The sequence below is a fragment of the Gorilla gorilla genome, chromosome 21 (genome assembly GCF_029281585.2).
Source record: "Gorilla gorilla gorilla isolate KB3781 chromosome 21, NHGRI_mGorGor1-v2.1_pri, whole genome shotgun sequence".
Classification (NCBI taxonomy): domain Eukaryota; kingdom Metazoa; phylum Chordata; class Mammalia; order Primates; family Hominidae; genus Gorilla; species Gorilla gorilla.
Window position 1 is genome coordinate 52,885,338 of NC_073245.2, and position 27,529 is coordinate 52,912,866.

At 50.3% G+C, this 27,529-nt stretch overlaps 1 protein-coding gene across 1 annotated transcript; it reads right to left on the minus strand.

Moving 5' to 3' along the window:
- Window positions 1-23,306: 23,306 nt before the first annotated feature.
- Window positions 23,307-26,888, minus strand: MAFB (MAF bZIP transcription factor B). The gene has a single exon (XM_004062153.5). The coding sequence runs from the start codon at window positions 26,289-26,291 to the stop codon at window positions 25,320-25,322; it is 972 nt and encodes a 323-aa protein (XP_004062201.1). The 5' UTR covers window positions 26,292-26,888; the 3' UTR covers window positions 23,307-25,319.
- Between the last annotated feature and the right edge of the window lie 641 nt (window positions 26,889-27,529).

Genomic DNA, 27,529 nt, shown 5'->3' on the forward strand with positions numbered 1-27,529 from the left:
TAATTTTTCTGCATTTTTGTAGAGATGGGGTTTCACCACGTTGGCCAGGCTGGTCTCGAACTACTAGCCTCACGTGATCCACCCGCCTTGGCCTCCCAGAGTGCTGGGATTACGGGTGTGAGCCACCACACCCAGCCGCCATGGCACTTCTTGAGACATCTCCACCTCTTCAACTGAACAGGCAGAGACAGAAAAGGTCCAGCGGCCATGAGACTCAGACCAGGCCAAATTTGTGCACACAGAGCAAGGGCAGGAATATCCAGCCTACCTGAAGCACCAGCTCTGCCCCTCCCCCAGCACTGGAGGTGAACAGAGGCTCCGGCTGCTCTCTGCCCTCCTCCTGGAACTGTCAGCTCCAGCAACTGACATCTGCTTCCTGGGAAGAGCTGGGTCCCCATGGATGACCTTTGGCATCTCTGTCTTTCCCGCCATCACTCCTGGCAAGAAGACTGAGCACAGGGCTTGGGAGACAACTGTCCCCAGCCCAGCCTCTCAGAACCTGCAGGCCCACTCACACCCTGAGCTGTAGAAGTCTCCCCATCTCAGCCTCCAGAGGCCTCAGTATCTCTCTTCTGGAAATCAAAACCACCCTTCCTAGGGCTTCCTGACAACTCCCCATACCAGCCCCTGTTGTTAGCTTTCTGAAAAAATAACTGTCAGCCCTTACTGTACGCCAGGCTCTGTGCTGAACACCACGCTTCTTCAATGCTCAGGACAACTCCAGGAAGTAGGTGCTATTATCGCCTCATGGGGAGCAATATGAGATGAAGAGACTTGCTGATGGTCGAGCAGCAGTAAGCGTGTAAGACAGGCTGTGTCAGGATTCAAACCCTGCCTGTCTGCCTCCAAGCACCAGGCATCCTGCCTCTTAGGCCTCCAATGCTCTCAGGTTAAACTCCCTGGTGCCTCTTGGACAAAGCCCAAACTCTCTAGTCTGGCTGTCAAGGTCTGTCTTAGTCTGGCCTCTACCCTGTAACGGCCCCCACACACACTGCTCTCCCACAGGGAAGAAGGCACACTCCAACAGTCCAGAACCACTGGAGCTTCTCTAAACTCCCGCGTGGTTTCACCCTCCTGTGCCTTTGTGCATTCAGTTTCCCCAGCCTGGAACACCCTTCCCAGTGGAGGAATCTCCAATGGATTGGGCAATGGGGTTTTGAGTCAGCCCTACGGGGATCTGAATCCCACCGCTGTCCCTGGGTCCAACTGTGTCACCTTGGGCACGTCATCCCCTCTCTCTGAACACTGATTTCTTCAACTGTAAAACTGGAGCCACCAGGCCTACTTCATACTGTTTTCAAAGGAATTCCCTGAGAAGGGATATGAGGCGCGACAGGCATGGAGTGAGAACTCAGTGCATATTCCCTGTGCTGGCCCCATGTGGTCACCATCTCTCCACATTCGTTCATCTTTCAGCTCAAACATCCCCTCCCCTGAGATGCCTCCTGTGAGTCCCTCGACCAGGGAGGCTGAGCGCTGGCCCCTGGGCTGTGAGCCCCAGCACAGGGCCAGCTGTGTGGTGTGTGTTGGAAGAAGAGAGAAGGGAGGGAGAGGAAAAAATTAAGTGGGTCAGAAGAAGGCAGCTGGGGGTTGATAAATGAGATTGGACAATGGAGAATAATAGTGGAAAATGACTTGGGCCTTAATTATTTGGTAATTAGGTCCAAAGTGGCTCGAAACAGGAAGGCGGGTGACTGTGTTCAGCCAGATTGCCCAGGTAACTGGCTGTGTAGGCAGGCCCATCACTTGTCAGGATCCCCGTGGACCGGACTCCATGCCCCACTTACCTCCTACCCGCAAGGCATCTCAGACTCAATTAGGGTCCCCCACACCCCAGACTGGACTGAGTGGAAAGCCTCAGAAGCAGGGCGGGGCTCAACTCTCATCTTGTGGGCTGCTGGTGATTTAGGGGGAGCTTTTCAAAATGGTTTTCTGTCTTCTCCATTCCTACCCAATTCCTATCCCCCTTGCCCTCCTCACACCCTCCCCGTCTCCATCCTCCCCATCCCCATCACCCCTTCCTCCATCCCCTCCCTCCTCCTCCTCTGGGTCTCCATCTCTTCCCAGAGAGCCCTGGTAATAACCACCTCCAAACCAGCCCAACCGGTCCCAGAGGACCTGATGGCCTGGCCTGGCCTGGCCTGGCCCTGCCCCAGAGGCAGGTAAGGAGGTGGGGCAGTGATTCCTGGGGTGTCTGAAAGCACCAATTACCTCTGCAGTCCGCTGGCCTGCCCAGCCAGCCCAGCAAGGGGCCCTGGGGTGGGGGTGGGGGAGGCGGGCAGGGCAGGCTGTTCCGGACAAGGGGACTGCATCTCAGACCCTACCACAGTGCAGGGACAGGACATCCCAAAATGTCCCTCCCTCTTCTGTGAGCTGACAGGTCTAAACAATTCTGCCATACCTGACACATTGACTCACGTTTAAATTACACATGGAACCAATCATCTGGTTGAAATGAGTGAAGTTTCATAAAAGGAGATGTAAAATCCAGGAAAAAAAATAGCAACTTTTTTTCTTGACAGATACATTGTTTGAAGCTTTGACATGACCAGTCTTAGAAAACCCCTTTCAGAGCCAGGGATTCCAGACTGTTTTATCTACCTGGTGCTTCGTGCCCCTTAGCCAGTGATAGGGGTTGTTGGGGGGAAGGCGGGGGAGGGGAGCAGAGTCTGGGAAGGGAGGCTGGTTGGAACAGCATGAAAAGTGTGTGCGTGATTGTGAGTGTGAATGTATAGGGATGCGCGTCTGTAACTGTATGAGTAAGTAAATGTAACCCAGATGGCTTAGGTTCAAATCCCAGCTCCACTTCTTCTCAGCTGTGTGACCCTGGGCAAGTTACTTAACCTCTCTGTGTCTTGGTTTCCCCACCTGTAAAATGAGTAGATATAAAATGGATAAAGGAAGAGTAACCTGCCTCCTAGCATGGCAATAAGGATTGAATGATTTAATAAATGCATAGCACTTAGCAGAAGGCAGGTGGTGGGCATGACTGAAGTGTTCAACATCATTACTATCATTAGTATCTGTATTAATAGAATTAGTATTAATAATATTATCATGACCATGATTACTACTTAGAAACATGCCTGACCCCATAAGCATTCATTCCAAGTTCACTGGTAGCACTAATTTTATTCATGCATATGTGTGCGGTATGATAGGAGAAGGGCCCCATGGATGAGCAAATCTTTCTGGATAAATGGTAGCTCTATATTATAGCTTTCCTTACAATTCTATAGGTTGGATGTTTGGCACAGGTCTCACTGGGCTAAATTCACGGTGTCATCAGTGCAACCTTCGGTTCTGGAGGCTGTAGGGGGAAATTCATTTCCTTGCTGTTTCAAGCTTATAGAGACCACCTGCATTCGTTGGTTCGTGCCTCCCTTCCTCCATCTTCAAAGCCAGTACCATTGCATTCTCTAACCCGGCTTCCCTGGCCACATCTCCCTTTGACCACACCTGGGAAAGTTCTCCACTTTTGAGAACCATGTTGATGACATTTGTTCCACCCAAATAATCCAGGCTATCTTTCCCATCTCAAAGTCATTGACTTTAATCACATCTGCAAAGTCCTTGTTTGCCACAATAAGGCAACATATTCACAGGTTCTGGGGATTAGGATGTGGACATCTTTGGAAAACCATTATTCTGCCTCTAGCCTAGGGGGATAATGGAAACAGGCCCTCGTGGCTCTCAATTTGTTGTGGTGGAATCGCATCAGTGAGTGTCTCTTCTGGGGCTTTGGGCGCTAAAAGAGGCTGAAGACAGCTGGACCCACGATGGACAAGCAACAGCTCCACTAAGGGCCCCAGATCCCATATCTGGCCAGGTTTGGCAACTTCTCCCAGATCCAAAAGGGCAGCAAGGTGTGGACCAGGCTCTGCCACTGACCCGCCGTGTGTCTGTGTGGAAGCAGCTCCCTGTCTAAGCCTCTAAGATTCCTTGTCTGTAAACCTTTTGAGGACCACAGGCAATAACACATGAGGCTCCTAGGACAGCGGGGCATGCAGTAGGGGCTCAGTAAGTGTTTCAATCTGCCCTCTCCACAACCTGGAGGTCAGGTGCACCATTACCACAGCAGTCAGGTGTGTGGCAAGGAAACCCATACTGGTATCAGGGACTGTGACTAGGTTCTGGTGGGGGACTGTGTTGTGGGTAGGAAAGAGTGTGGATGTGGGAGCAAGAAAGTGGAAATCAGTGTGTAAGACAGGGCGTCCCGGCATGCAGAACCCAGCCCCGTGCCCCTTCCCGAGGGCCCAGAGCTTCCCACCCAGGTTCACCTGAAAGTTAAAGCCAGCGCACACAGCCCCCCACAGTTCTGCGAGCCTGACCACGGTGCACAGTGCAAGGCGTGGCTTTGAAGTCTCCTGTTTTACACTTCCTAATCCAGAGGATGCCCACTGCTGTTGTATTATAAAGGGCAATGTTTCACATTGCAAATTCTCAGAACACCGAGCAGCTGTGAAAAAGCATGAGGTCAGACTCTGTACAGACAAGATGTCCCAAACACATTGTTAAGCAAAAGAAAAAAGTGGGTGTCATAGCATCGAGTATGGATTGGACCCATTTTTTTTAAAGTAGCCATCTTGCCAAGTTTTAAAATGCAAATGTTTTCAAGGCACAAGGTAGAAAGTGGACAGATGTGAGGCTCCAGGGAGAAGTGAGGCCTGTGTCAAACTGCACAGCGTAAGCTCCGTGTAAAAACATTCAAATCCCAGTTTTCAAAGCAGGCAGTCAGCTTTTGACCTCTATAGTCTTTGAAAAGAGAGTGAAAAAAATGTGGTATGAGTGGGTATGCAGGTGCTGCGTGTTTGTGTGTGTATGGTGTGTGTGTGCATGTGGGGTGTGTGTGTGCATGTCCAGTATGTATGCATCTGTGGTGTATATGTGTGCATATATGTGTGTATATGTGTGGTATGTGTATGGCTTATGTATGTGGTATGTGTGTATAATGTGTATGTGCAAGTGGCGTGTGTGTGGTGTGTGTGTGTGTGTGTATGGTGTGTCATACTGTGTGTGTGTGTAGTGTGTGTATGTGGTACACTTGCATGTGTGTGGTGTGTATAATAGTGTGTGTGTGCACATGGTGTGTGTGTACAAATATGTGTGTTAGGGGGATGGTGTATGTGAGACTGTGTGTGGTGTATGTGGATTGTATACATGGTGTCTGTTTCTGTGGTGTGTGTGTGCATGTGGAGGGGTGTATCTGTGCATGTGTGTGGTGTGTGTAATAGTGTGTGTGTAGTGTGTGTGCACATGGTGTGTGTACACATATATGTGTGTGTGAAGGGATGATGTATGTGAGAGTGTGTGGTATATGTGGATTGTATACATGGTGTCTGTTTCTGTGGTGTGTGTGTACATGTGGGGGGGTGTATATGTGCATGTGTGTGGTATATGTGTAATAGTGTGTGTGTGCATATACAAGTTCATGATGGCTTTGTAGTGGGAGAAAAGAGTTTCAGGACTCTGAGTCTTTTTTTTTCTGTTTACATTGTACATTTTCTTAGTTTTTTCAAACAAGCTTATACAAGTATCCCAAAAGTCTTAGTGCAAGTTTAAGCTTAACAAACTGTTACTCCTTTAATCAGAAAAAAACAAAGACAAAAAAGGAAATATACGACAAAAGTTTGTGTAAAAACGTTACACCAGGAAAATCAGCAATGTTTGTCTTACAGTTTCAGTGCCACTGGGTATTCCTGATACTGACTCGAGTCAAGGCTGGTGGGAAATCTGTGCTCCCTCCAGCCCCAGGGACATAGCAGGTCTGCCTGGAGAGTCGCTGCTTGGGCCCCAGAGAAAGTCAGCAGCATCTAAAGCCAAAGCACGGGATGTTTTCTGGAGTCCTGCACACAGGCACAAGCAACACACACAGAGCTCTATGCACAAATCCCCCTTTCAGTGCACATTATTTGTTCTCAGCAAGCCCTGGTCTAGGCCGTGGCAGATCCGGCTTCCACAGCTGACTGCCCCTGACCCTGGACATGGCATTGTTACTTTCTGACCCTTGACTTGCCCCTCTGCAAAATGAAGTCAGATAAAAGATAATGCATGCAAAGTGCCTATTGCAGGACCTGATACATGGTAGGTGCTCACTAAATAGGGTTTATGAAGAAGAGGAAGCCCAGAGCCCATCCCCACTCCCTGGGCTCCAGCCAGATAGGAGTATGTCATAGGAGGCCTGCTGGCCTCCTGGAGAGAGCAGAGTCCACTGATCTTATCAGGTCAGCCTCACTCTACCCCACGCAGGGCTGACTTCTGTCCTCTAGCCACCCAGACATGTGGTCCCAGAAGAATCAGTATGTGTGTAACATGATCCGGTGGCCCCAAGGCTCAGAGTCATCACTGCCTACCTATGAGGGAAGAAAGATAATCCCCTTTTGCAGATGGGAAAGCTAAAACTAAGGTTATTTAACTTCTATTTTTACATCTTCTTTCTGTCATTGATTCATTTGATGTTTAAATGAGATGTGCATGAGAAGTAGGCACTGCATGAGGCTTGGGCCAGGAGGAGACGGCAGTAAACCAGACCTACAATGTCCATGCTGCCACAGAGACAGGACCAGCTTCACCGGCATGCAACCTGCATAGTCACACAGGACTCTGCAGTTAGAAAGGGCAATGCCTGGTTTAATGTTCTGCTTTGGCCATCTTGAATGTCTTAATACTTTTTAAACAAAAATTTTATTTTATTTCCATTTTGCACTGGGCCCTGCACATTATGTAAGTGGTGGTGTTAGGAGTTAAGAGGTCATAAATCCAAATTAACAGTGCCCAGCAGATGAATATATCAACAAGGGAATCAGAGCAAATCTTGGAAACATGGGGGTTTAACCATGGTGGAGGTGGGGAGTAGCTGACCCAATCTAAAGCTTTAGTCCTTGCCTTCCTAAGGGAATAACATTTTGGCAGTAGCCTGAAAGGCAAGTAGAAATGGGTAAAGAGGTGGAAATGAAGTTTCTTAACTATAAAATGGAAACAGCGATCTCCTGACCCCACAGGACCAGCCATGACAAAATTTTACTCAATTCATTCCATTCATCCATTCATTCATTCCAGCAACATACAGCACCTACTCTGCTGCAAGTGCTGACCAGGCACCCCATACATCCCTGTCCTGTGAAACGTGTGTTCTAGCAGACAATTATTTATCTATCCCTGGGATTTGTGCAGGAAAGAGGTGTACAGGGTGCTAACGGAGCACATGATGGGGGCTGGACTGGGTTAGGGGGCACAGTTCTCAGCCCCGCCCAGGGCTGGGCACAGAGGAGGCTCTAGGAGATTGCAGGCTGGCAGAGCCTGGCTCTGCAGAGCAGTCAGCTGTGGACACAGGCCCAGGAGGGAGCTGTGGGCCCTGCTGATTTGAGGAGGCACCATGCCAGCAGCCGCCTGGCTGTGTCCTGGTCCCAGAGGCAGTGAGTAGACCTTAGGAGGAGCTGGCCCAGGGCAGGAGAGGGCAAAAGAGAAATAAAAAGTTTAATTAAAGAGAGGCAGCTTTTGGAGGGAGGGAATAAAGCAGGCTAGCCTTACTGACTAGCTGCTGTGTCCCTGCTACTTCATCGCATCTGTCAGATCACCTTCATGGCCCTCTACAGCATGTGCCTCTATGTTACAGTAGAGGAAACGAAATCTCAGACAGGCTAAGCAACCTCCCAAGTTCATGTATGATGTTGGAACCAGAATCTAGTCTTCTGATTCCCAGAGTAAATTCTGCTGCTTCTACCCATGTCCCCTCTGAACAAAAATCTGCCCAGGTATTTGACAAGCCACCAGAGAAATTTCTTTCCAGCCCAGAACCAGCAATACTTACATCTCTCCTGAGCAGTGGGTTTGCTTTTCCTTGAGAAACACCATGGGTCTCACAGTTGATCTTTTTTCCCTCTTCCCATTGGCCACTAGGAGGCCCGGCATCAACTCTTGGCCCATCTCAACACAGCTTTTATGTCATCATGTCATTTCTAGTTCAATCTGGACTCATCTACCTTGCTTTTATTTTCTGCCTTTTGTTTTTGTTTTCTGTTTGGGGGGTCTTTTTAAACTAATTTTTAATGTGCTTTGGCTCACTCTATTATACAGTTTCATTAAGCCATCTCCAACCTCTTCTGCATTCTCTACATGTCTGCTTTGCCCCTCCTTCTCTGCAGAGAGCCTTTCTGTGGCTCCTTATGCACAAGGCCTGGGTGAGGCTTCCTGGCTTCCTGTTCTCACCCTTTCCCATTCAAGCTCCCACCACACTCTGACCAGTACCCAGAATCCAAACACCAATTTCCAAGGAAAGATGAGGCTTTTGGCCCAACTTGCTCCAAACAACTGTGGCCATGGGCTGGGTCACACAGCAGAAATATGGCAGCAGCATTCCATCCCTGCAGGGTGATACCCAGGTTCCTTACCCTGGCTCTCAAGGTCCCTTAGGACCTGTGTGCAGCCTCTGCTTCCCAGTTCCAGTTATCCAGCACCTCACTCCCCAGCCACATGGGGCCTACTTGCTGTTCTGGAAACTCCCTCCATTGCCACCTGTGAGCTTTCACCCAGGCTAATTCCTCCACTGAGAGCCCTGTCCCCCAGCTCCGTCTGTCTAAGTTGATGACAAACACAAAGGCTGCCTCCTCTCCTAAGCCTGCTCCATCCTCCCCACCAGCTCTTATCCTCCTCTTGGCTCCCACTCCATGTCCTTTATCCACCTTCCTGACCCTGCACCCTGAGTTTCCATAAGGCTCAAACATCCCTCACAAGATGCCAGACTCCAGGAAGACAGAGACTCTGGAGCCAGCACCACATGCCTTGTGGTGAGACAGATCTCAGTTCAAATCCTAGCTCAGCCACTTAGCAGGAGGACTTGGCAAACCTCCCAGGCTCTGGAAGCCCCCACTCACAGTCACATGGAGTTATGGTTGGGTTGGGCGAGAATCAGCAAAGTCAGGAGTGCAGAAGGGCTGAGCGTGGAGCAGGCGCCGAGTGTTTGATGAGTGAATGAGTGGATTTGTGCCTGAAGCTGAGCGTGTTCTTAGTAACTTACATATACACTTCACTCTCAAACTCTTGGGCAGTGGCCCATATACCTGTCCATGACCTTCTTGGATCCCAGGGACACCAGGAAGGGCATGGTGAGCACACACCCTGGAGAGAGGGATAGGCCTCAACAGACCTTGGGCTCAGGCCTGGCCCATCCTCAATCTCACCCTCAGAGGAACCCACACTTGTCCCTGCTTTTAGGGGAGCATGTCTTAGCCCCTTTGTCCGCTTCAAGCTTCTCACCATCTCCTGTCCCATGGAACTCCCCTAGGATGGGAAGGATGTTAGGAGGGGAAGGTAGAGAGCGGGCTGTATTTGCTGATGAGCACCCCCTCTGTGCCAGGCACTGTGTTTATGTTTATGTGCATTTTCTCATTCACCCCTCATTTCTCATTTACCACTTTACCAGATTACCATGATTCTATCCATGTTACATATGCAGAAAGTGAGGCTTAGAGAGATTACCCAGCCTCCCCAGGCCATTCAGGGGTTGAAGCCAGAATTTCAGGCCAGGACTGTCAATCTACAGATGCCAGGGTCTTGCTAATATGCCAAAGTGAGGAACACCCCACCCCCAGTAAGAACCTCCTGCCTGGGTCCAAGGAAGGTTAGCCTCTGCTCTCCTAAGTGCTGGATGAAGATCCTTTACAAGGAGCCAAGAGTGGACAACAGTGAGCAGTGAGCGCTGAGGGCCCAGGCTGCTGGGCCAGCTGAGCTCTCCTGGCAGAGGATGGAGCCAAGTGTCATTACCAGAAGGCAGAGTGTGGGTCAGGAGCCGGCTCCTCACTCACCATTCAGAGTGCCTTGAGAAGGACAGCTGTAGCTGACTGCACTTTGTGCAAAGAGGGCCTAAAGCAGCAGGGCAGGACTTGAACTCAAGGCTACGTGCTATCCTAGATGACACTTGGGAACTTCACTGGGCCCTTCTCTAAGATCTAAGCATGGACCAAGCGCCTTAGAGATCTCCTCACCAGCAGATTGTCCTCTAGAGGAGTAAGTGGGCACCAATCATGGCTGGCAAGGTCATGATTATGGCAGTGAAGAAGAAGAAAAAGAAGAAGAAGGTGAGTTGTGGCAATGATGGCGATCATGATGGCAATAATAGCAGAGGCCCATGTATCCACCAGACACTGTTCTAAGCACTTTATGACATAATAATCCTATGGAGTAGGCACAAGTATTATCCCCATTTTATGGAAGAGACTGAGACATGGATGGTTAAGTAATTTGTCCGAGATCACACAAATAGTGTATTAGAGGTAACACTCAAGTTTCAGAGCCTGCACTTTTCTTCACAATGCCTATGTTATATTTACAACACAATGAAAATGGCAATCACTATTTATTGAGCATTTACTATGCATCAGAAACTGTGCTAAGCACTTTATTTGCATTATCTCATTTAATTTTCACAAGAGCTTTAACACTTGGCAGTAGTATAGTTCCATTCACAGGATGTAAAATTTGCAACCATGAGAGGTGACATAATACGTGTGAGGTCACAGGGCCAGTAAGTGCAGAGGTGATGGTCAAACCCAGGCACGATGACTTCAGTCTCCCCATCTTAACCACTGAGGCACAGTGCTTTTCTGTGGCTGTATATGCATGTGCACACACACTCTTCCATGAGCCCATGTGCACACACACACATGCATACCAGGATGAACTCAACCCACACAGACTCACAGCAACATGGACACCAAAAGCTGGCTGTGTCATCAATAAGTTAGGGATCCAGGCCTTTGGTCTCAGGACTCCATAAAGTAGTTCCCAAGGTGGGAAGCAAGTCTGTGCTGCAACTATGCAAATCTTCGTTCCCCAGCCAGGGCCCTGAGCATCTGGACAAAAACTGTGGGGGTGTGGGGGTAAGAATATTTGCACTCAGGACTGAAACTCCAGATTCCTTTCAATGTACATTCACAGCTGTAAATCCCACTTCCCAGGAGCTCCTGCTGGGGTTTGCACACCACCTTCCAAGGTCTTCCTTCCCTGCCAATTAATTTCAGTGTGAATTGAACCAGAGATCTTGGTCAGAGGATAAAACTGGTTGTACCTGCTTGACGATCTCCCCAGCTGCCATGCAGAGTCTGGGCTTTCTTCTTTCCAGGTTGCTTCTAGGAGTATTTCCTAAGCTCCTGCCCCTTCCTGTAAGTCCTGGCCATAGACACTTTGATACACTCAGATCCAGCCCCCTTACACCTCCTGGGGAGACACCACTGATAAGCCCAGCCATGCCCATCACAATCACAGCAGCCACCACACACCAAACATCATGGACAAGTTCTGTCTCCAAAGGTCCCTCCTGAAATCAGAAATGAGCAAGATGTTCCCCACCTTACCAAGAGGCAACAAAGGAGGCTCAGAGAGATGAAGTGACCAGCTCCAGTCTCCACAGCCAGAAGAGGAGAAGTTGGGTTTAAAACTACATCTACCATACCTACCTCACCTGGTTCTGCAACCTGAATTTCTTCCAGGCCCCCATTCTGGCTCCAGTGAGCATTTAAGAGGAAAGAAAATGTCGTTCTTTAGGAGCAATGCAGGAGAAGGTGCATCCTTCCCTAAAGAGGGAAGGATTACAAGTGACAGAGAGCTTCATGGGGAATCAGCTCAGACAAACATGTGGAGGCCATTGAATTCCAGGCAGCTTCTGGAGACTGGTTTGGCCAGAGCACAGGATGAAGAGTAAAGAATGGAGGGGCAAGGGCTGAAGCTGCAGAGCCCTGAAGGCCAAGCTAAAGGATTGGAAATGTGCCCTGGTTACCATAGGGAGCCATCAGTGGTTTCTGAGGAGGACCAGGTGCCAATATTTCCAAAGAAAATTAATATTTTTTTGGAGACAGAGTCTCACTCTGTCACCCAGGCTGGAGTATAGTGGCACGATCTTGGCTAGCTATAACATTTGCCTCCTGCATTCTAGTGATTCTCCTGCCTCTCAGCCTCCTAAGTACCTGGGATTGCATGCATGAGCCACCATACTGGGCTAATTTTTGTATTTTTAGTAAAGATGGGATTTTGTCATGTTGACCAGGCTGGTCTCAAACTCCTGGCCTCAGGTGATCCACCTGCCTCAGCCTCCCAAAGTGCTGGGATTACAGGTATGAGCCACCATGCCAGGCCAAGAAAATTAATTTAAAGGCAATATGCCTAACAAAGCACAGATGGCTTAAGAAGTGGAAGCACAGCTGGCTAAGGGGGACACTCCTCTCAAAGTTAAATCTCCACTGAATAAAAATCCCAGAAGCATTTTCCAGCCTGTTACAAATTCACCAACTTCAGCTATCATCCAAACCCTGGCCTCAGAAAAGGAGAAAGATTAACAACATAGCTTCCAGATTCAGACTTCCCGGGTTTGAATTCTAGCACTGGCATTTACTAGCTGTGCATCCTTGGGCAAGTTGCTTAGCCTTTCTGTGATTCCATTTCCTCATTCAGAAAATAGGGATAATAATATCCCCCTAACTCACTGGGTTATTATGAAGGTTATGTGAGTTAGTGGTAAAATGTTTAATAGTGCCAGGCATATGGCAAGTGTCTGTCAAATAAGGATCTTTGTGTTCACAGACCCTGATCTATCTATCAAAATGAAAATAGAATGAGTATGACATGGTGTGTTCTTAATGATCCATTTCTAGGTCCTTATGATCACCAATTCCTCTGCTACCCAAAAACAATCCCTTGGATAATATGTCTCAAAACATTTGGGCTCACAGGTCTATCATATGCAGAATAAACCTATTACATATCAACAATTTCATAGGGTTCAGCCTAATGCTTCCACTTTTTTGAGAGCTGGAGTTTTTGACCCATTTTAGCATTCTCTCTTTTTTATACTCTCTTTCCCCATGTCAACAGAGAAAGGAAGGTGGGTTCCCAAAAGAACACAAGAGAGCCATCCTTTTCAGAGACTTTGAGAAAAAGAAAGATCTTTGAGACATATGGTATCTACAATCTAAATGATATGTAACTTTCCTATTATACAAAAAATATAAAACCCAAGGTCACTCTCTGTTGACCTTGAAGAAGACAGAGGCTGGACAAGCTAACAGCCAGACAAGTATAGATCCCCTTCAGAAGATTATGTGAGGGCCAGGCAAACTCTTGCACTCAGCTTCCGCCCTTCAATCTTCCCCAAATCACCTGAGAGTCTGACGTCAGCATCTTGGACTGCCAAAGCTATAGTTCCTGTTTGTCACAGGAAGAGTCTCTCTAAAAGCAGAACCCAGATGAAGGGTGGCTGTCAGGCTTCCAGGACGACATTTTTCCTGGGCAATCAGGGCTGGGAAACCAAACATATCCGGGAGCAGCCACGTCCCCCTTATCCCCTTGTATTCCTCTAAAGACCTTTGGCTCTTTACCTCGCACTGGAAGGGATCAGATATAAATGTCACTAGGTCCATTTCACAGCTAGGTAAATAGAGTCAGGGAATCTGACTCTCAGGCAATAAACAGAACTGAATTTTGAAGCATTGCTCTTTTCTGGGGCAAAGACCAATGACTTGTTGATTTTGCAAACAAGGCAGTGACATGATCCATGTTTGAAAGAGGACGCTGGTAGTCTTAGAGGAATAGGGTGGGGACTGGAGGTGAGTTCTAAGACTCTGGGAATTGACCAAGAAGGAAGTGGGGGGATACTCCAAACTAAGATGTGGTGGTGGAAGTAGACAGGAAGGTGCTTCTGAGAGGGGATACAAAAACAGATTTGTCCCCAAGAAATCAGCTTGTTTCTCAAAAACTGAAACAAGGATTCAAGGAGGTTATTTGGGCTGGTGGTATTAGCAGGCACCTGGAGACACAATCTCTCCCAGCTCTGCTTGGAGACAGATTCCCCTGACTGTATTTACCTAGCTGTGAAATGGACCTAGTGACATTTATACCTGATCCCTTCCAGTGCAAGGTAAAGAGCCAAAGATCTTTAGAGGAATACAAGGGGAGTAGGGGGACATGGCTGCTCCCAGATACGTTTGGGCTCCCAGCCCTGATTACCCAGAGAAATGTCATCCTAGAAGCCTGACAGCCACCCTTCATCTGGGTTCTGCTTTTAGAGAGCCTCTTCCTGTGTCAATGAAACAGAAAGTAGGAGTTTGGGAAGGCTGATTTTGACTTGAGGACACTGAATACAATCTTTTCTGGGTGTTTACAAAGCGTGTTTACCAAGCAGCCACTCTCCAAACCCTAGCAACTGCTTAAAACAAGAGAGCTGCTGATTTGTGCAGTGTTTTCTTTTCAAAAAATATCGCCGTAAATGTTGGATTTAGAGACATTATTTCCTTTTAAAAATAACTTGTCAAGGGGACAAAAGTATTTAAGAGGCTTTCTTCTCAGCTCAGAAAGCCATAGGGAGGAGGAATGGTTTGTTTTGGAGTTTTTTGGTTTTTTTGGGGGGGGGATTTTTATTTTGCATGAGGTTAGAGCTAGGAGTAGGAGAAGTAGGAGGGGCAGTTGGAAAGCAGGTGGGATATTGGTTAGCTCTTTGCCTTCGGAATCCCAAACCCCTTCTCTGATTGCTCCTTCCCTCACCTTTTTCTCCCAAAAACCCACCAGGATCTAGGAGAAAACAAGATTGAGCTCTACTTTGCTCCCTCCCTTTCCCTTTCCCCCTCCCCTGCAGTCCCACCCCAGCGCTCCCCCACCTACCTCTCATATCAGGTGTCAACTTCTTCTTTCTCTCCACAGACGCCACAGTGTGTCCCCAAGTGCACCACTGATGGTATACAAGATTTTGGAGGTTGACATACAAATAAGCTTTAAAAAAATTTTTAGCAGTATGTATTTTTTAGAGTACCAAAAAACACAGAGATAGATAGATAGATTATAACAGATAGATAGATAGATATGATTGACAGATAGATATGATTGACAGATAGATAATAGATATGAATGACAGATATAGGTAGATAATGATCGACAGATGATTGATATGATTGACAGAGAGATGATTAATAGATGATAGATATGAATGACAGATAGATAATAGGTAGATAATGATTGACAGATGGATGATTGATAGATATGATTGACAGATAGATTAATGATTGATTGATAGGGCGAGCCAGGACCTCAAACCCATGCTTTCACAGATATTACCCCTTTCCTTTTTAAGCACATTTTACACAACACGTGATCATTCAACCAATTATTGGGTTGTCATGGTCCTACTAAGTGCCAGACACCATTTATCGTTCTTAGGAACATCAGTAAACAAAACAGTCACCAGACACTGATCTCACAGAGCTTATATGGTGGCAGGCAAAAGCAGGAAATAAGCAAGAAGTGAATAATAATCTGATAAATTCTAAAGTGATTAGTGCTATAAGAAAAGAAATAAAGAAAAAAACAAGAAAAAGAAATATTAAAGAAAAATAAGGCAGGTCAGCAGTGCCCAGGGAGGGGGAAGGGCGTAGGTTCCCAAATTTAATGGGGTAGTCAAAATAAGCCTCATGAAGGAGGTGAGATTTCAGCAAGAACTTGAAGGAGGTGAGTAAGTTCACTACAGGTTTATCTGGGGGAAGAGTGGTTCAGGCAGAGGGAAGAGCTTCAGCAAATTCCCTAAGCAAGTGCCATAACCAGCCTCTTCCAGAAACAGTAAGGTGGCCAGTGTGGCTGGAACAGAGTGAGCAAGGCAAGAAAGTAGAGGGAGAGAAAATCAGAGACAGATTCTGATTATGATCACTTATTTTAAATGTAATTTAAACTAAATGAAATTTAAAATTCAGATTCTCAGCTGCATAAGCCACGTTTCAAGGGTTTAATAGCCACTTGTGGCTAGTGGCTACCTTATTGGGTAGCACAGATAAGAAAATTTCTCTCATCACAGAAAGTTCTATCAGATGACACTGACCTTGAGTGTTTAGGCTCCTTTTTTGGCTTGGTTAACTTTTATTCAGACTTTAACAGCTCAAACATCACTTCCTCCAGGAAGGCTTTTCTGACCACTCTTCCTGTACATCAGCTCCACTGTCCTATGCATGCTCTCAGAGAGCCAGTTGGCTTTCCTTCGTATCAGTTATCTCTTTGTGAAATCGTACACTAATTGGCAGTGCTTGGTGGCTTGTACCTGAAGTCCCAGCTACTCAGGAGGCTGAAGTGGGAGGATCACTTGAGTTCAGGAGCTTGAGGCTACAGTGAACTATGGTCACTGCACTCCAGCCTGGATGACAGAGTGAGACTCCATTGAAGGAGGAGGAGGAGGAGGAGGACGAGAAGGAGGAAGAAATTGTATGCTCATTAGTACAATATCTTACTGATGTCTCTCTCTCCTAATACATTGTAAACTCCCTTGTTTCTGTTTTGGTTCATTGTTATATTGCCAGCACCTAGCACAGTGCCTGACGTATGAAGGACAAATAATTTGTTCAACGATCCAATGAATGGTTTTAGGTGGCAGGACTAGAAGCAGGGTATTCACTAAACAAAAGGTTATAGCACCGTGGAGAACTGTGATTTAGTAGGCTCCTGGGACCCAAAATTTTGCTGGGTGAGAGCAGCTCAAGAGGCTGGAGTCCCTACTGCACCAAACTTGGATTCAGCTCAGGACCCTTAATCATTTTTGCACCCACCTTCTCACCAAGGCCCCCACAGGCTGTCCCTCCAGGATAACAACAGCATAGCATCTGTCTTTACCAGAGAAGCCAAGTCTCAGATATTCACATAATGCCTCTTCATTCCTTCAGTCCTGTGCTTGCAGCAGCAGCAGCGGCAGCATTGAAATGCTTCCTTCTGCTGCTCGCAAATCCGAGGAGTGGGGACCGACCTTGGCACATTTGCTGGGATGCCTGGCTAGGCAAGGAGAATGCCGTGTGCTCCAGCACATATGTGGCCGCCCTCATGGAGCAAATGCTGGACTGCACAGCCCTGGATCTGACAGGTAACACGCAGCAGCTGCATGATTTACAAGGCCTTGTGGGAAGAGGTTTTGTCTCCCACTTTGAGAGCTTGAGTGCTTCATATAAATATTTATGGGAGTCTGGGGCCTCCATTAACCCTACCAGTACCACATTTCACTTGTTACATGGTGCTTGTCTGTGAATGAATGTGAACACCCGTGTTCAGTTATACATGCATGTATGCATGTGTGTGTGAGGATGTACACGGACTCCTATGCATTTTGGGAGAGCATGTGTAATCAATTGTATCTCAGTGTGAGTATAAATACATACACTTATGTGCACATAATTGTGAACATTGTATCCACACTGTAAATGCATGTGCATGAATATTTGGACATGCATGCATATAGGCATGGATACATACATATGCATACATGTATAATGTATGTGTATATGTTTGTGCGCATGTATGTGGGCACATGAGTATGAGAGTTTGTATCTAGCAAACGAGCACATGTGGATTCTGTGCTCCAATGTGTATGCAGGCCTGCCTCCATATGTGTAAGCATGAGTGTATACACATGCATGTTTATTCATGCACCTGCTCTAAGAACATATGCATATCTATGTGCAGGTCTAGAGCTTCAACATTACCCCAGAAACAGCTTTCATTAAACTATGGGCAATTCCATAAAAATTGCCTCGCCTAGAGGCTGCTGCTTCTATAAACACTTGTTCTGGTAATTATGATATATTTACTGGTAAGTTCAATTGAGAACAGATGAAAGGTGAAAGAACTAACTGTTCATTAATTGCAAACAGTACCAATGTCCCAAGACAATGATGCCCAAAGTGTCCTCCTCCACCACACACAGACACACAGACACAGACACACACACACACACTTCCCACCAGCATACTCCTCTGCCAGAGATTGAAATGAGCAACAAAGCTGCAGTTTCTCTCTGACACCCTTGTCATCATGTTTGTACTTGTGCATCTCCAACTTCCCGTCACCCATCTCTTTGCCTGGGGATGGAAAGAGAGCATCTTATGGCTGGAGAACATGAAGCACACCCTTGTAAATGTAACTACCCTCTGCAGAGGGATTTAGAGAGGAAACTGTCATCAAAGATGACTATGTCCCACTCCTCCATACTTCCCCCCACCTGAGTGTTTCAGATAAGGCATAGTGGACTTACGAAGTTTGGTGACAAAAATACAAATTTCAGCACCAGATAGGTGGGGACTCAAGTTCTAGTTCCTCCACAGGGTGACACTGAGCAAATAGTAACCACTCTGGGCTTTACTCATCTCTGACCTGCAGATAATAGTAACCCATGCTTCATAGAGTTAAGTGAAATGTAATAATGAAACTAATCTCACAGTTTGGTTACACTTCTGCTTTGTGACCTTCCTGCCCATTGTCCACAGAAAGGGACATTTGTGCCATGCTCCGGCTCCCAGAACACAAAGGAGGATGGGTGTCAAGCCCTGCAATGGGAAGCACGTCCCTTCTCTGTCCACTCAGGACAGGCAGAACTGAGCCCCCAGGCCAGTCCAGGTCCATGATCTCTCTAGAGTAAGGCTCAGGTACCTGTAACACCAGCAGAAGCAGGGAAGTGAAGGTGCCAGATCCAGAGAAGAAACAAAGGGACACAAAGAGTGAGCTAAGGGCAGCTGTGGCTCCTGAATCCGATGGAGTCCTGGGCTATGATCAATGTCTGCCTCATGCTCCAAAGCTCTGAAATGGGCACCTTGTAGTCTCCCACCCTGCTGTCCATTTACTGGAAGGAGTCCAAGCCTAGGTAAGATATACAGATCTCCAAAAAAGAAAACACAACAATATAAATGGTGGACTTGTGGATTTCATCTCCCTTCTTATGCTGAAACTGGCTTCTTCCAGAAAGTACCAGGGCTCCTCCCACTGCCTCCAAAGCTGTCCCTCCAGCCCAAAGACAACATCCCTTTTTGATACAAATACGAAAGAATGTGTAATGAGTGGCTGGTATATTTCATGAAAGTAACTTCACATGAAAGAATGCAGAGAGGCAGCTAAAACTGAGTTTGGCTTCATAACAAATCATTAATATAGGTGATTTTCCACATTGAAGTAGTAACTTATTTCATGTATTTTATTTCTTCCAAGTGAGAACACTGAGCTCTGATTTTCTTATCTAAATGCATCTTTTAGGAGGCATTCTGGGATAATGTATATAATGCATCTTTTATTATCCTAAAAGATAGGATAATGTAAGATGCATCTTTTAGTATGCATCTTTTAGGATAATATGTGTAAGACAACGGAGAAAGACATTAAGAAGACTAAGTGTGAGGCACAGGAAATTGACAGAACGTGGTAACGGTGTTCAGAAATGAAGGAGGCATACGGAGGATGCGGAGGAGATACGGAATATGTGCTCCCCAGTTGGAAGAGGTGCTCTCCATGGTCTGGACACATGCTCCAAGAGGCAGGAACTATAGAAAGAATAAAATTTCAGCAGTAGTAGCTGCCGCCTTCGCCAAAATAAGGCTAGGCTTCTAGGCCGGGAACGCCCAGCCTGGGAAGCCGAGTAAGGGCTACTTCCACGGACCAGGTACTCCCTGGACGCAGAACTGTCCCTTCACTGCAGCTGGATTGTCTTCTGAGTGTACTGGGCTAGGCAACAGCACAGAGCAGCTTTACCAACCAGATTGATTTCTTTTAGGAGGGCTGCTGGAAACCATGCTGCCTAATGGATGTGCCATTTGAGGACTTTTATTTTGTTGGGGGGGAGGAAGAGCAGAGCAAACCTCTAATCTTCTCTTCCTTACATAACAAATCCAAACACAACTATCTCTGGGATGGGAGGCCAGGCCAGCAGACTGCAGGCTGCAGAGGGAAGGGTTACGCAAGAAGCCAGTTCAGAGTTTTCCTTTCTGAAAACAGAAGGGCCTGGAGTGCAGATTTTGCACCTGAAAGCCTGCAAGGGAATGACCAGAAGCTCTAAACCCACTGTCTCCAGAAGCTGGGACAGGAAGAGCTTGGGGAGTGGGGATGGGAGAGCAAGAGAGTAGAGGGTTTGCCTGGTGTGGCAGAAGCTGCAACTCCAGGTCACAGAGAAAGCCAAGTGACCAGCCTGGTGGATCTGGCGTGGTTCCTGGCAGCTCCCACTGCAGTATGGGTCCAAGAGGCCTCTGGGCGGGCACAGGCTGAAGCAGTGGGTAGGAGTCGAGTGCCCTCTGACAGGCAGGGGCGTTGTCCTGCCACAGAAATGCCCAGAGACCCGGGACTGAGGGAAGCCTGCCTGGTTCACTGAAAGAGGGATCTGGGTCCAGGGCCCAGGCTCAGCTTCCCCGGAGATCCCTTCCCGGAGAACCGACTGGTGCCGGTTCCCCCGCAGCGGGGCGCCGATCCCCAGCGAACCTCGCCACTGGGGGAACCTGGAAGGGAAAAGCGGGATAGTTGGAGCGGTCAAGACGAGAGCCCGGAGCAGCGGGCCCTGGTCCTAGTGCTGCGCGGTGGCTCGGGGGACTCCAGACTCTCATTCCCCCGCGCCGCACACTCCAGCCACCTCGGGACCCCGCTCCGCAGCCCTTCCCCGCCAGGCAGCGCCGAGATAAAAAACAGAAGAGAAATCAAAACAGAAGGAGAAAGTTTTCTGAAATGAAAGAGGTTACAAAGGAAGGGCTAAAAGAATGGGAAATGTCAAAGAAAGAAAAAGGATGCCAGGAGGCAAGGGAATGGTGCCTAGGCTCCCACCCGTCCCCGCGCACGAGGACCCGAGGCTCCCGGCAAGCCCAGCTGAGCGCCTTCCCCGACCCGCCTCTCTGAAAGTGGCGGCGGCGGATCCAGTCCGCACAGCCTCCCTCACACCCCCAGAGATCCGGGGTCGCAAGAGGCGGGATTCGCGCCGGACTAGACTGCAGCTGCTCCAGCCAGGGGCGCGGTCCGGAGGGAAGCCCTCGTCCGGGGGCCTGCTGTGCCCCGTGCGTGCGTCCGGGTGTCTGAGCGTGCCTGTCTCTGAGTGCGTCTCCGGGTGCAGGCGCCAGCCTGTCTACGTGGGACGGGTGCTGACTTGGAAGACTCCCGGCGCTGGAGGATTTTCCCCCGGGGATGTGAAGGATTGCAAGGAGCCCGCGAGCCGCAGGGAGCGGTGGGAACGGAAAAGGAGGATGACGGTGGCGGGGTGCTGCTAGGGTGGGACGTGCCCGAGGGCCTTGGGACTCGGTTCTCTTTTCCTGGGCTTGTGGGCTCTGGGGCATCACGGCGGGTGGGGACGACAGGCTACAGGCGGAGACGCAGCCGGGGCTTGCCTGATGTGCGAGTCCGCCCTGGAGGCTCCGGAAGCCCGGGCCTCCTCCAAGGAGCTGCCGGTTCCGCCTGACTCTCGCCTGCTTGCGCCCCGGGCCGGTTAGTGCTCACTTGGAGGGTTGATGTGGGGACTGACAGTGCCTCAATGTCAGTCCCCGCACCATCAATGTGGGTATCAATGAGGGCATCGATGTGTGCAGGATGTGTCTGTGTATCTGTGTGTCAGTGTATCACTAAAGACTGTGTTCTGCGATTGTCAGATTCTCCGAGAGGCAGCTGGTCACTCCAAACCGGCTTGAACCACTTTGTCTTCTGGATGCGATGTTGATGGTATTGGTCACTGGGTCGATGTCTGTGCTTCTGTGCTCTGGGGAAGAAAAGCCAACACTTTGGAATTTGCAACCCTCCCCAGCTCAGAGGCTAAGGATGGAGAATGTCAGTCCGCTTGGGACGATTCCAAAGGGAGTCAGGCCACCGGATTTAGGGTCTCCACCAGCCAGGAGTTCGTGATCTTTTTGGTCTCTGGAGCCATGCAGTGGGATTTCCTCTGGCACCCTACCTGAGCGAAGCCTCTTTCACCACAAAGAGGATACATGTGTACATGTGAAAACATTCTGTGCAGGAGCATGTGTGTATGCAGTTACCCAACTCATCAAAGCCCCTTGCTCCTTCATTCATGCACGTGGGGACAAAGGTACCACAGAGCCAGGCTCAGCTGCCCTCTCCTCCCAGATCACAGCCAAAGCCTTCCCCACCAGACACATCTTTCATCTTTCTGCCAGTGAAATCAACTGGGCCTTGGAATTAAATTCGAGCTAGAATTCCAAGCTTCTCTCCTATTGAACAACACCAACACACTATATAAATGTACACGAATGTTAATGTTATCTGTATCCTAAATTTTTGGGTCCCCTTCCTCTTCTCTAGACCTCAGCCATCACCACCTCCAGGCTTCCAGGGATCCAGGCCAAAATTCCCTGTTAGTTTCACTCTCCTTTTCCTTCTCCCAGCTCAGATTCCCAGCTGGGGCTCCCCTTCACGGTCTCCTATACCTCCCCATTTGGGTTCTGAAACTCCATGAGCCAGAGAACCCCAGGAACTAAACGCTAAGCCTCCTGGACTGCAGATAATGAGTCTAAGGAGACCGGAGCCCCTCGGAGCTAGCCATTGCCAAAGGATCACAAAAACTCTACAGGGGTTGGAGATCCTACTCCATGTCCCAGGGGTGTCTGAGGCCAACCCTGAGTTATAGACAGGACTCCAAGGAGGCTGAGAGGGGTTGGGGGTGACCTAGGTGGGCAGCACTCTTCCAAGAATACGGAAAAGGAAAGGTTCTAGGGCCACCTCCCAGTCGGGGATCTCCAGGCTGCAGCCGAAGCTGCTGCGCTGGAGTGATGACCCAAACCCCTCCAACACCCAATTCAATGAGCCCCTAAAATTCAGACTCGGCCACACAGTGCCCATCTGCAGAACTGAGGAATCCATGCCTCAGCGCCAGTGCACCCGAGGCATACTACCGTCAAAAACACAAGTCCACACAGAGGGGCGTCCTGCCTGGAGGGTTTTGCACCCCAAGATCCAGTGCTGGGTTGTACCTGCTTCTATTAGCTTTGGGGTGAGGGAGATAGGCCCCATTCAGAGAAGGCATCTGGCTCTGGGCAGCTCCAGTTGCTCTCAGAGAGATGTGCTGGGTAGGAGAAAGGAGACTTGCACCCCAGGCAGGAAGGCAAGGGCCCGGGTCAGCTGGGCCAGGGCGCCAAAAAGACCCAGCTTCCCCATCAAGGTGGCAGCTCTTGGCTTCCTAGTCTCCATCAATCACTATTTCAGAGCAGACAGACTAGCAAGTCAGTTCTGGTGGCCAAGCCTGCACTGAAAAAGTGGTGTGTGCCCCGTACCCAGGGACTCCAAGGCTGTTTGGACCTGCGCCCTCTCAGCTCATAATCCAGCTCTCTTGACCAGGGTCTGTACCTAGGGTGGGAAGCAGAGAACACATTTGAGGCTCATGTACACACACACTCAGACACTCAAGGAAGGGATTTGCTAGGGCTTGGTTTGCTATTCCATTGGCCATGGGGTGAGAGTAGCCCAAAGTTGGTGCGACTCTTGAGGAAGCAAGAGAAGAAAGTCAAAATCATGCGAACGCAGAGTCCTCTAAATAAACACCATTTCCATGGTTTTAATAAGCAAAATAGGAAACCATTTTAATAACCAAAAAACAGAAACCAGTCTGAATAAAACTACAATAGACTAGGTTTTAATATTTTCATATCATAAGCAGGGTTTGAAATTGATCCCTTATTTTACATGAAATAAAAACAATTTCTGTTGCGGCAGGTTTGATTTCAACACAGTTGAATCTGTAAAAACCAAAGCTCGTTTCTGATGCAGGACAAATATCCACAATATTTAAAACTGCAAGCACCATGCGGTTCATACAATCTTGTTATTACTGTTAATTTATCAACTAATACAAACTCAAAAATGCATCCGGCCAGCAGCGCCAGCAATTTCAAATGGGAACTTAAAAATACACTTTTATTTTGGTATTTTTGTCAGTGCAACTTAAATCCTTTTACTGACCTGCAGAAAAAAAAAAGTAATAATAAAGAAAAACACCCATATCTTCCCTATAACTACTATACAACTGAAGAATTGAAGGGGGGGGACACCACCAAGAACTCTTCCTACTATCTCAAAAGCAGGGAAAGAAACACAATGCATTGGTCTAAAGAACGCACTTGAAAGTTGCAAAATTACTTGCCAATGTTTGGGTTTCTGGTACATTCTGAGCATAGCAGTTGGTTCAGTGCAATGCCTGCTTACCAGTGCACTGCCAGGGTCAGGGATGGCTAAGCCTCTCACCCTAGGAGCGCTGTGGCTCCTACAATTAGCGCAGGCCCAGAGGGTTCAGAAGGGACCTCAGGGTGATTCTGGTTACAATAAAAAGCAGAGGGGAGGATCTGTTTTCCTTTCCTTTCCTTTCTTATTAAGGGTATCAATTTGACCATAAGACAAGGCTGGAGTCCAGTACACTCCTCTGGGGTGCGGAGCTTGGCAGCTTCCCTGCCCTGCCCTGCCCTGCCCTGCCCTTGTACTGGGACCTCTCGGTTCTCTCTCTCAGCACCAACAAGGTTGAAAACTAAAGCGGGAGAGGAAAAAGAGGACCGAATGGGGATAAGGGAAGGAAAGAAAACATGCAACTTCCAAGTGTGCCCCAAGACAAAGTTGTTTTCTGATGCAAAATGCCCGGAACTTTTTCTTTTTTTTTTCTTTTTAACTTACAAACAAAAATACCGTAATAATAAACCCAAACAAAGACCCTCAGCTTGCTGCCACGTTCTCTATGCGGTTTGGCGGGGCGGGTATTTACAAGCCTACAGCTGGGACTGAAACCCCGCACGCAGCCGCCGGAGTTTCCAAACTGCGATCCCTTCTCACCCAAAGAAACAAGGGGAGTATGATCCATGATCAACAACATGCTAAAGTTAAACAAGAAAATGGTACAAAATAGAAATTATTACCATACATGTCCAGCATGCAGGATTAATATTTTTAATGCAGATTTTTTGTATTTTTCTATATAATCGAGCAGGCAATAAAACTGATGAGAGTTGGGCGCCGAGCGTCCTAACTGAGGCCCGTGTCTCGGGGCTGAGAGCCAGTGTTCTCCGAACTCTGACAGACAGGTCCGTCTGTCCTTCCTTCTTTCGCTCAGCCTCGCCTCTCGCCTGCCGGGACGCCAGAGTCCCTCTCCTTTCCTCGTTGCTCTCTTCCTGGCGCGGACTACTCTCCGGGCAGCAAAGCAGCTGTCCCGGCTTAACGCGCAAAGTTCAGAAAGCCAGGAGTCTCCAGATGGCCTTGGTGACTTCTCGGGACTATGCCTCGCCGCCCTCCAGCCTGGAGAGAAGTTACTCCGGGACCTCCCACCCCCTCGTCTCTCTCTCCGGCTCTGCTCGAGTCTAGGAGGCGGCGCTGGCGTGCGCTACTCTCGCCTTAGCCAAGGTCCCCTGCCCGCCCGCGCACCCGCCCGTCGCCCGCGGCCCGCGCGCCCTTCCTCCCTCTCGCTCAAGTCAAACAGGTCAAGGCTGGGGCCGCGGCAGGGACAGGGTCTGGGGTAGTCTGGGACTAGGGACATGGGACAGGGAGTCCGGGCCGGGGCAAGGGCGGGGGCCAGGACCGGCCACGACTCACAGAAAGAACTCGGGAGAGGAGGGGCTGTCGCTGGTGGAGCCCGCCTCCCTGAAGCCGGAGTTGGCGAGTTTCTCGCACTTGACCTTGTAGGCGTCTCTCTCGCGGGCCAGCCGGGACACCTCCTGCTTAAGCTGCTCCACCTGCTGAATGAGCTGCGTCTTCTCATTCTCCAGGTGGTGCTTCTGCTGGACGCGTTTATACCTGCAAGACTGGGCGTAGCCCCGGTTCTTCAGGGTCCGCCGCTTCTGCTTCAGGCGGATCACCTCGTCCTTGGTGAAGCCCCGCAGGTGGCGGTTCAGCTCGCGCACGGACATGGACACGAGCTGGTCGTCGGAGAAGCGGTCCTCCACGCTGCCGTTGCCGCCCGCCGCCGCCGCCGAGGCCGTCGCGTGCGGCCCGGGCCCGGGGTGGCTAGTGGGCAGCTGTTGCGCCGGGCTAGCGGCGCTGGACGGCGGCGGCGACGCTTGGTGATGATGGTGATGGTGCGGGTGAGCGTGCGGGCCCAGTTCGTCGTGGGCCACGCCGGCGCCCGGGTACGCGTGGTGCGGGTGAGGGTGGTGGTGATGGTGATGGTGGTGAGCGCCGCGAAAGCTGTCGAAGCTTTGCAGCGGCTGTGGCACTGGGTGCGAGCCGATGAGCGCTTCCACCGCGTCCTCGGGCGTCAGGTTGAGCGCCTCGGGGTTCATCTGCTGGTAGTTGCTCGCCATCCAGTACAGATCCTCGAGGTGTGTCTTCTGTTCGGTCGGGCTAAAGCTGGGCGACGAGGGCACGGAGCTACACGGAGTGCTGAGCGGTGTGGAGGACACCGAGCCGGCTGGCTGCAGGCGTGTGCAGGGCCTGCCCGGACGCTCCGCGCGCCCCAGTGGCTCCTTCTTCACGTCGAACTTGAGCAGGTCGAAGTCGTTGACATACTCCATGGCCAGCGGGCTGGTGGGCAGCTCTGGCCCCATGCTCAGCTCCGCGGCCATCGCTGAAGCCAGGCGCAGCCGCCGCTGCCGCCCGGGAAACTTTGCGGCCGGCCGGAGCGCGCCGAGCCAAGCGCGGGGGCGAAGAGCGGAGAGCCGGGGAGGCGGGGAGCGAGGGCGCAGCGGGCCGGGGCCGCCGGCCAAGCCTTTGTCTGGGGACGCGGCGGCGCGCCGGAGAGTCCCGAGGCTGCCTGCACCGCCCCAGAGCTCTGGGCTGTGCCCGCGCAGGGACGGGGCCGGGTAGAGTCGGGCGGGGTGGAGAGGCAAGCGGAGCGCGCGGTGGGGCTGAGGGGAGGCGTGGGGCGAGTGCCCGTTGCTCGCTCTCTAGCTCTCTTGCTCTTACGCTCTCTCGCTCGCAGCCGCTCGCAGCTCGGCGGTGCAGCTGTGCTGGATCCGGCGGCGCCGCAGCCTTTTATCGCCTCCTGATGTCACTGGGGTGCGGGGGCCCGGGCGGCCCGGTGCGCGGGCCAATAGCTGCACGGCCTCCGCGGCCCAGCGGCGCAGGGCGGGGCGCGCCTGACAGCTCCCCCGCCCCCCGCGTCAGCTGACTGGCGGCCCGAGCGGCCCCGGAGCGGCGGAGGCCTGGCGGAGCGCTGGAGCGGAGTGGGACGGCCAGCCTGGGCCCACCCCCCTACCCTGCAGGTCCCGGCCCACGCACGCTCGCCTGGAGTGCGCGCCCCACCTCTAGTCCAAATCACCGCTTTCCCCTCCTCGCGCACTCTCCTCCCTCAGTTCCCTTTGCACCCCACCCCCATCCTGTGTCACCCCCAAGGAGGCTCAGAATGAGCGCCGGGACAACGCCTCCTGGGCCCTTTGTTCCCAAACGGCCCCCGCCCAGTGGGCGACGCTCTGTGTGTCCTCGCGGCTTCTGGCCGTGTGTGTCGTTCGTTCCTGTTTCTGGAGATCTGCGCGTATTTGTATGTTGGGGAGGGCGAGCTCGAGGCTCCGAGAGTTGTGTTCAGACCCAACTCTTAACCTCAGGGGACCTTTCTCAGGCCAAGCGAGGGCCGTGCCCCTCCTGGAGGGTGCAGTGGCAGAGCCCTGAGGTTCGACTCCACTGGCCCCGCCGCTCCCCGCGTTAGCCGCACCGCACAATGTTCACAGTGAAGGCGACGGGAAAAGAAGCAGCCCAAAGGCTCTGAATTCCTCTTCCCCGCCACACGCACGGAATCCTGAGCGCCCGGAGCCTCGGGGCCGAGGCCGGCCAGGGACGGTGCTCCGAGAGGCTCTCCACTGCTGGG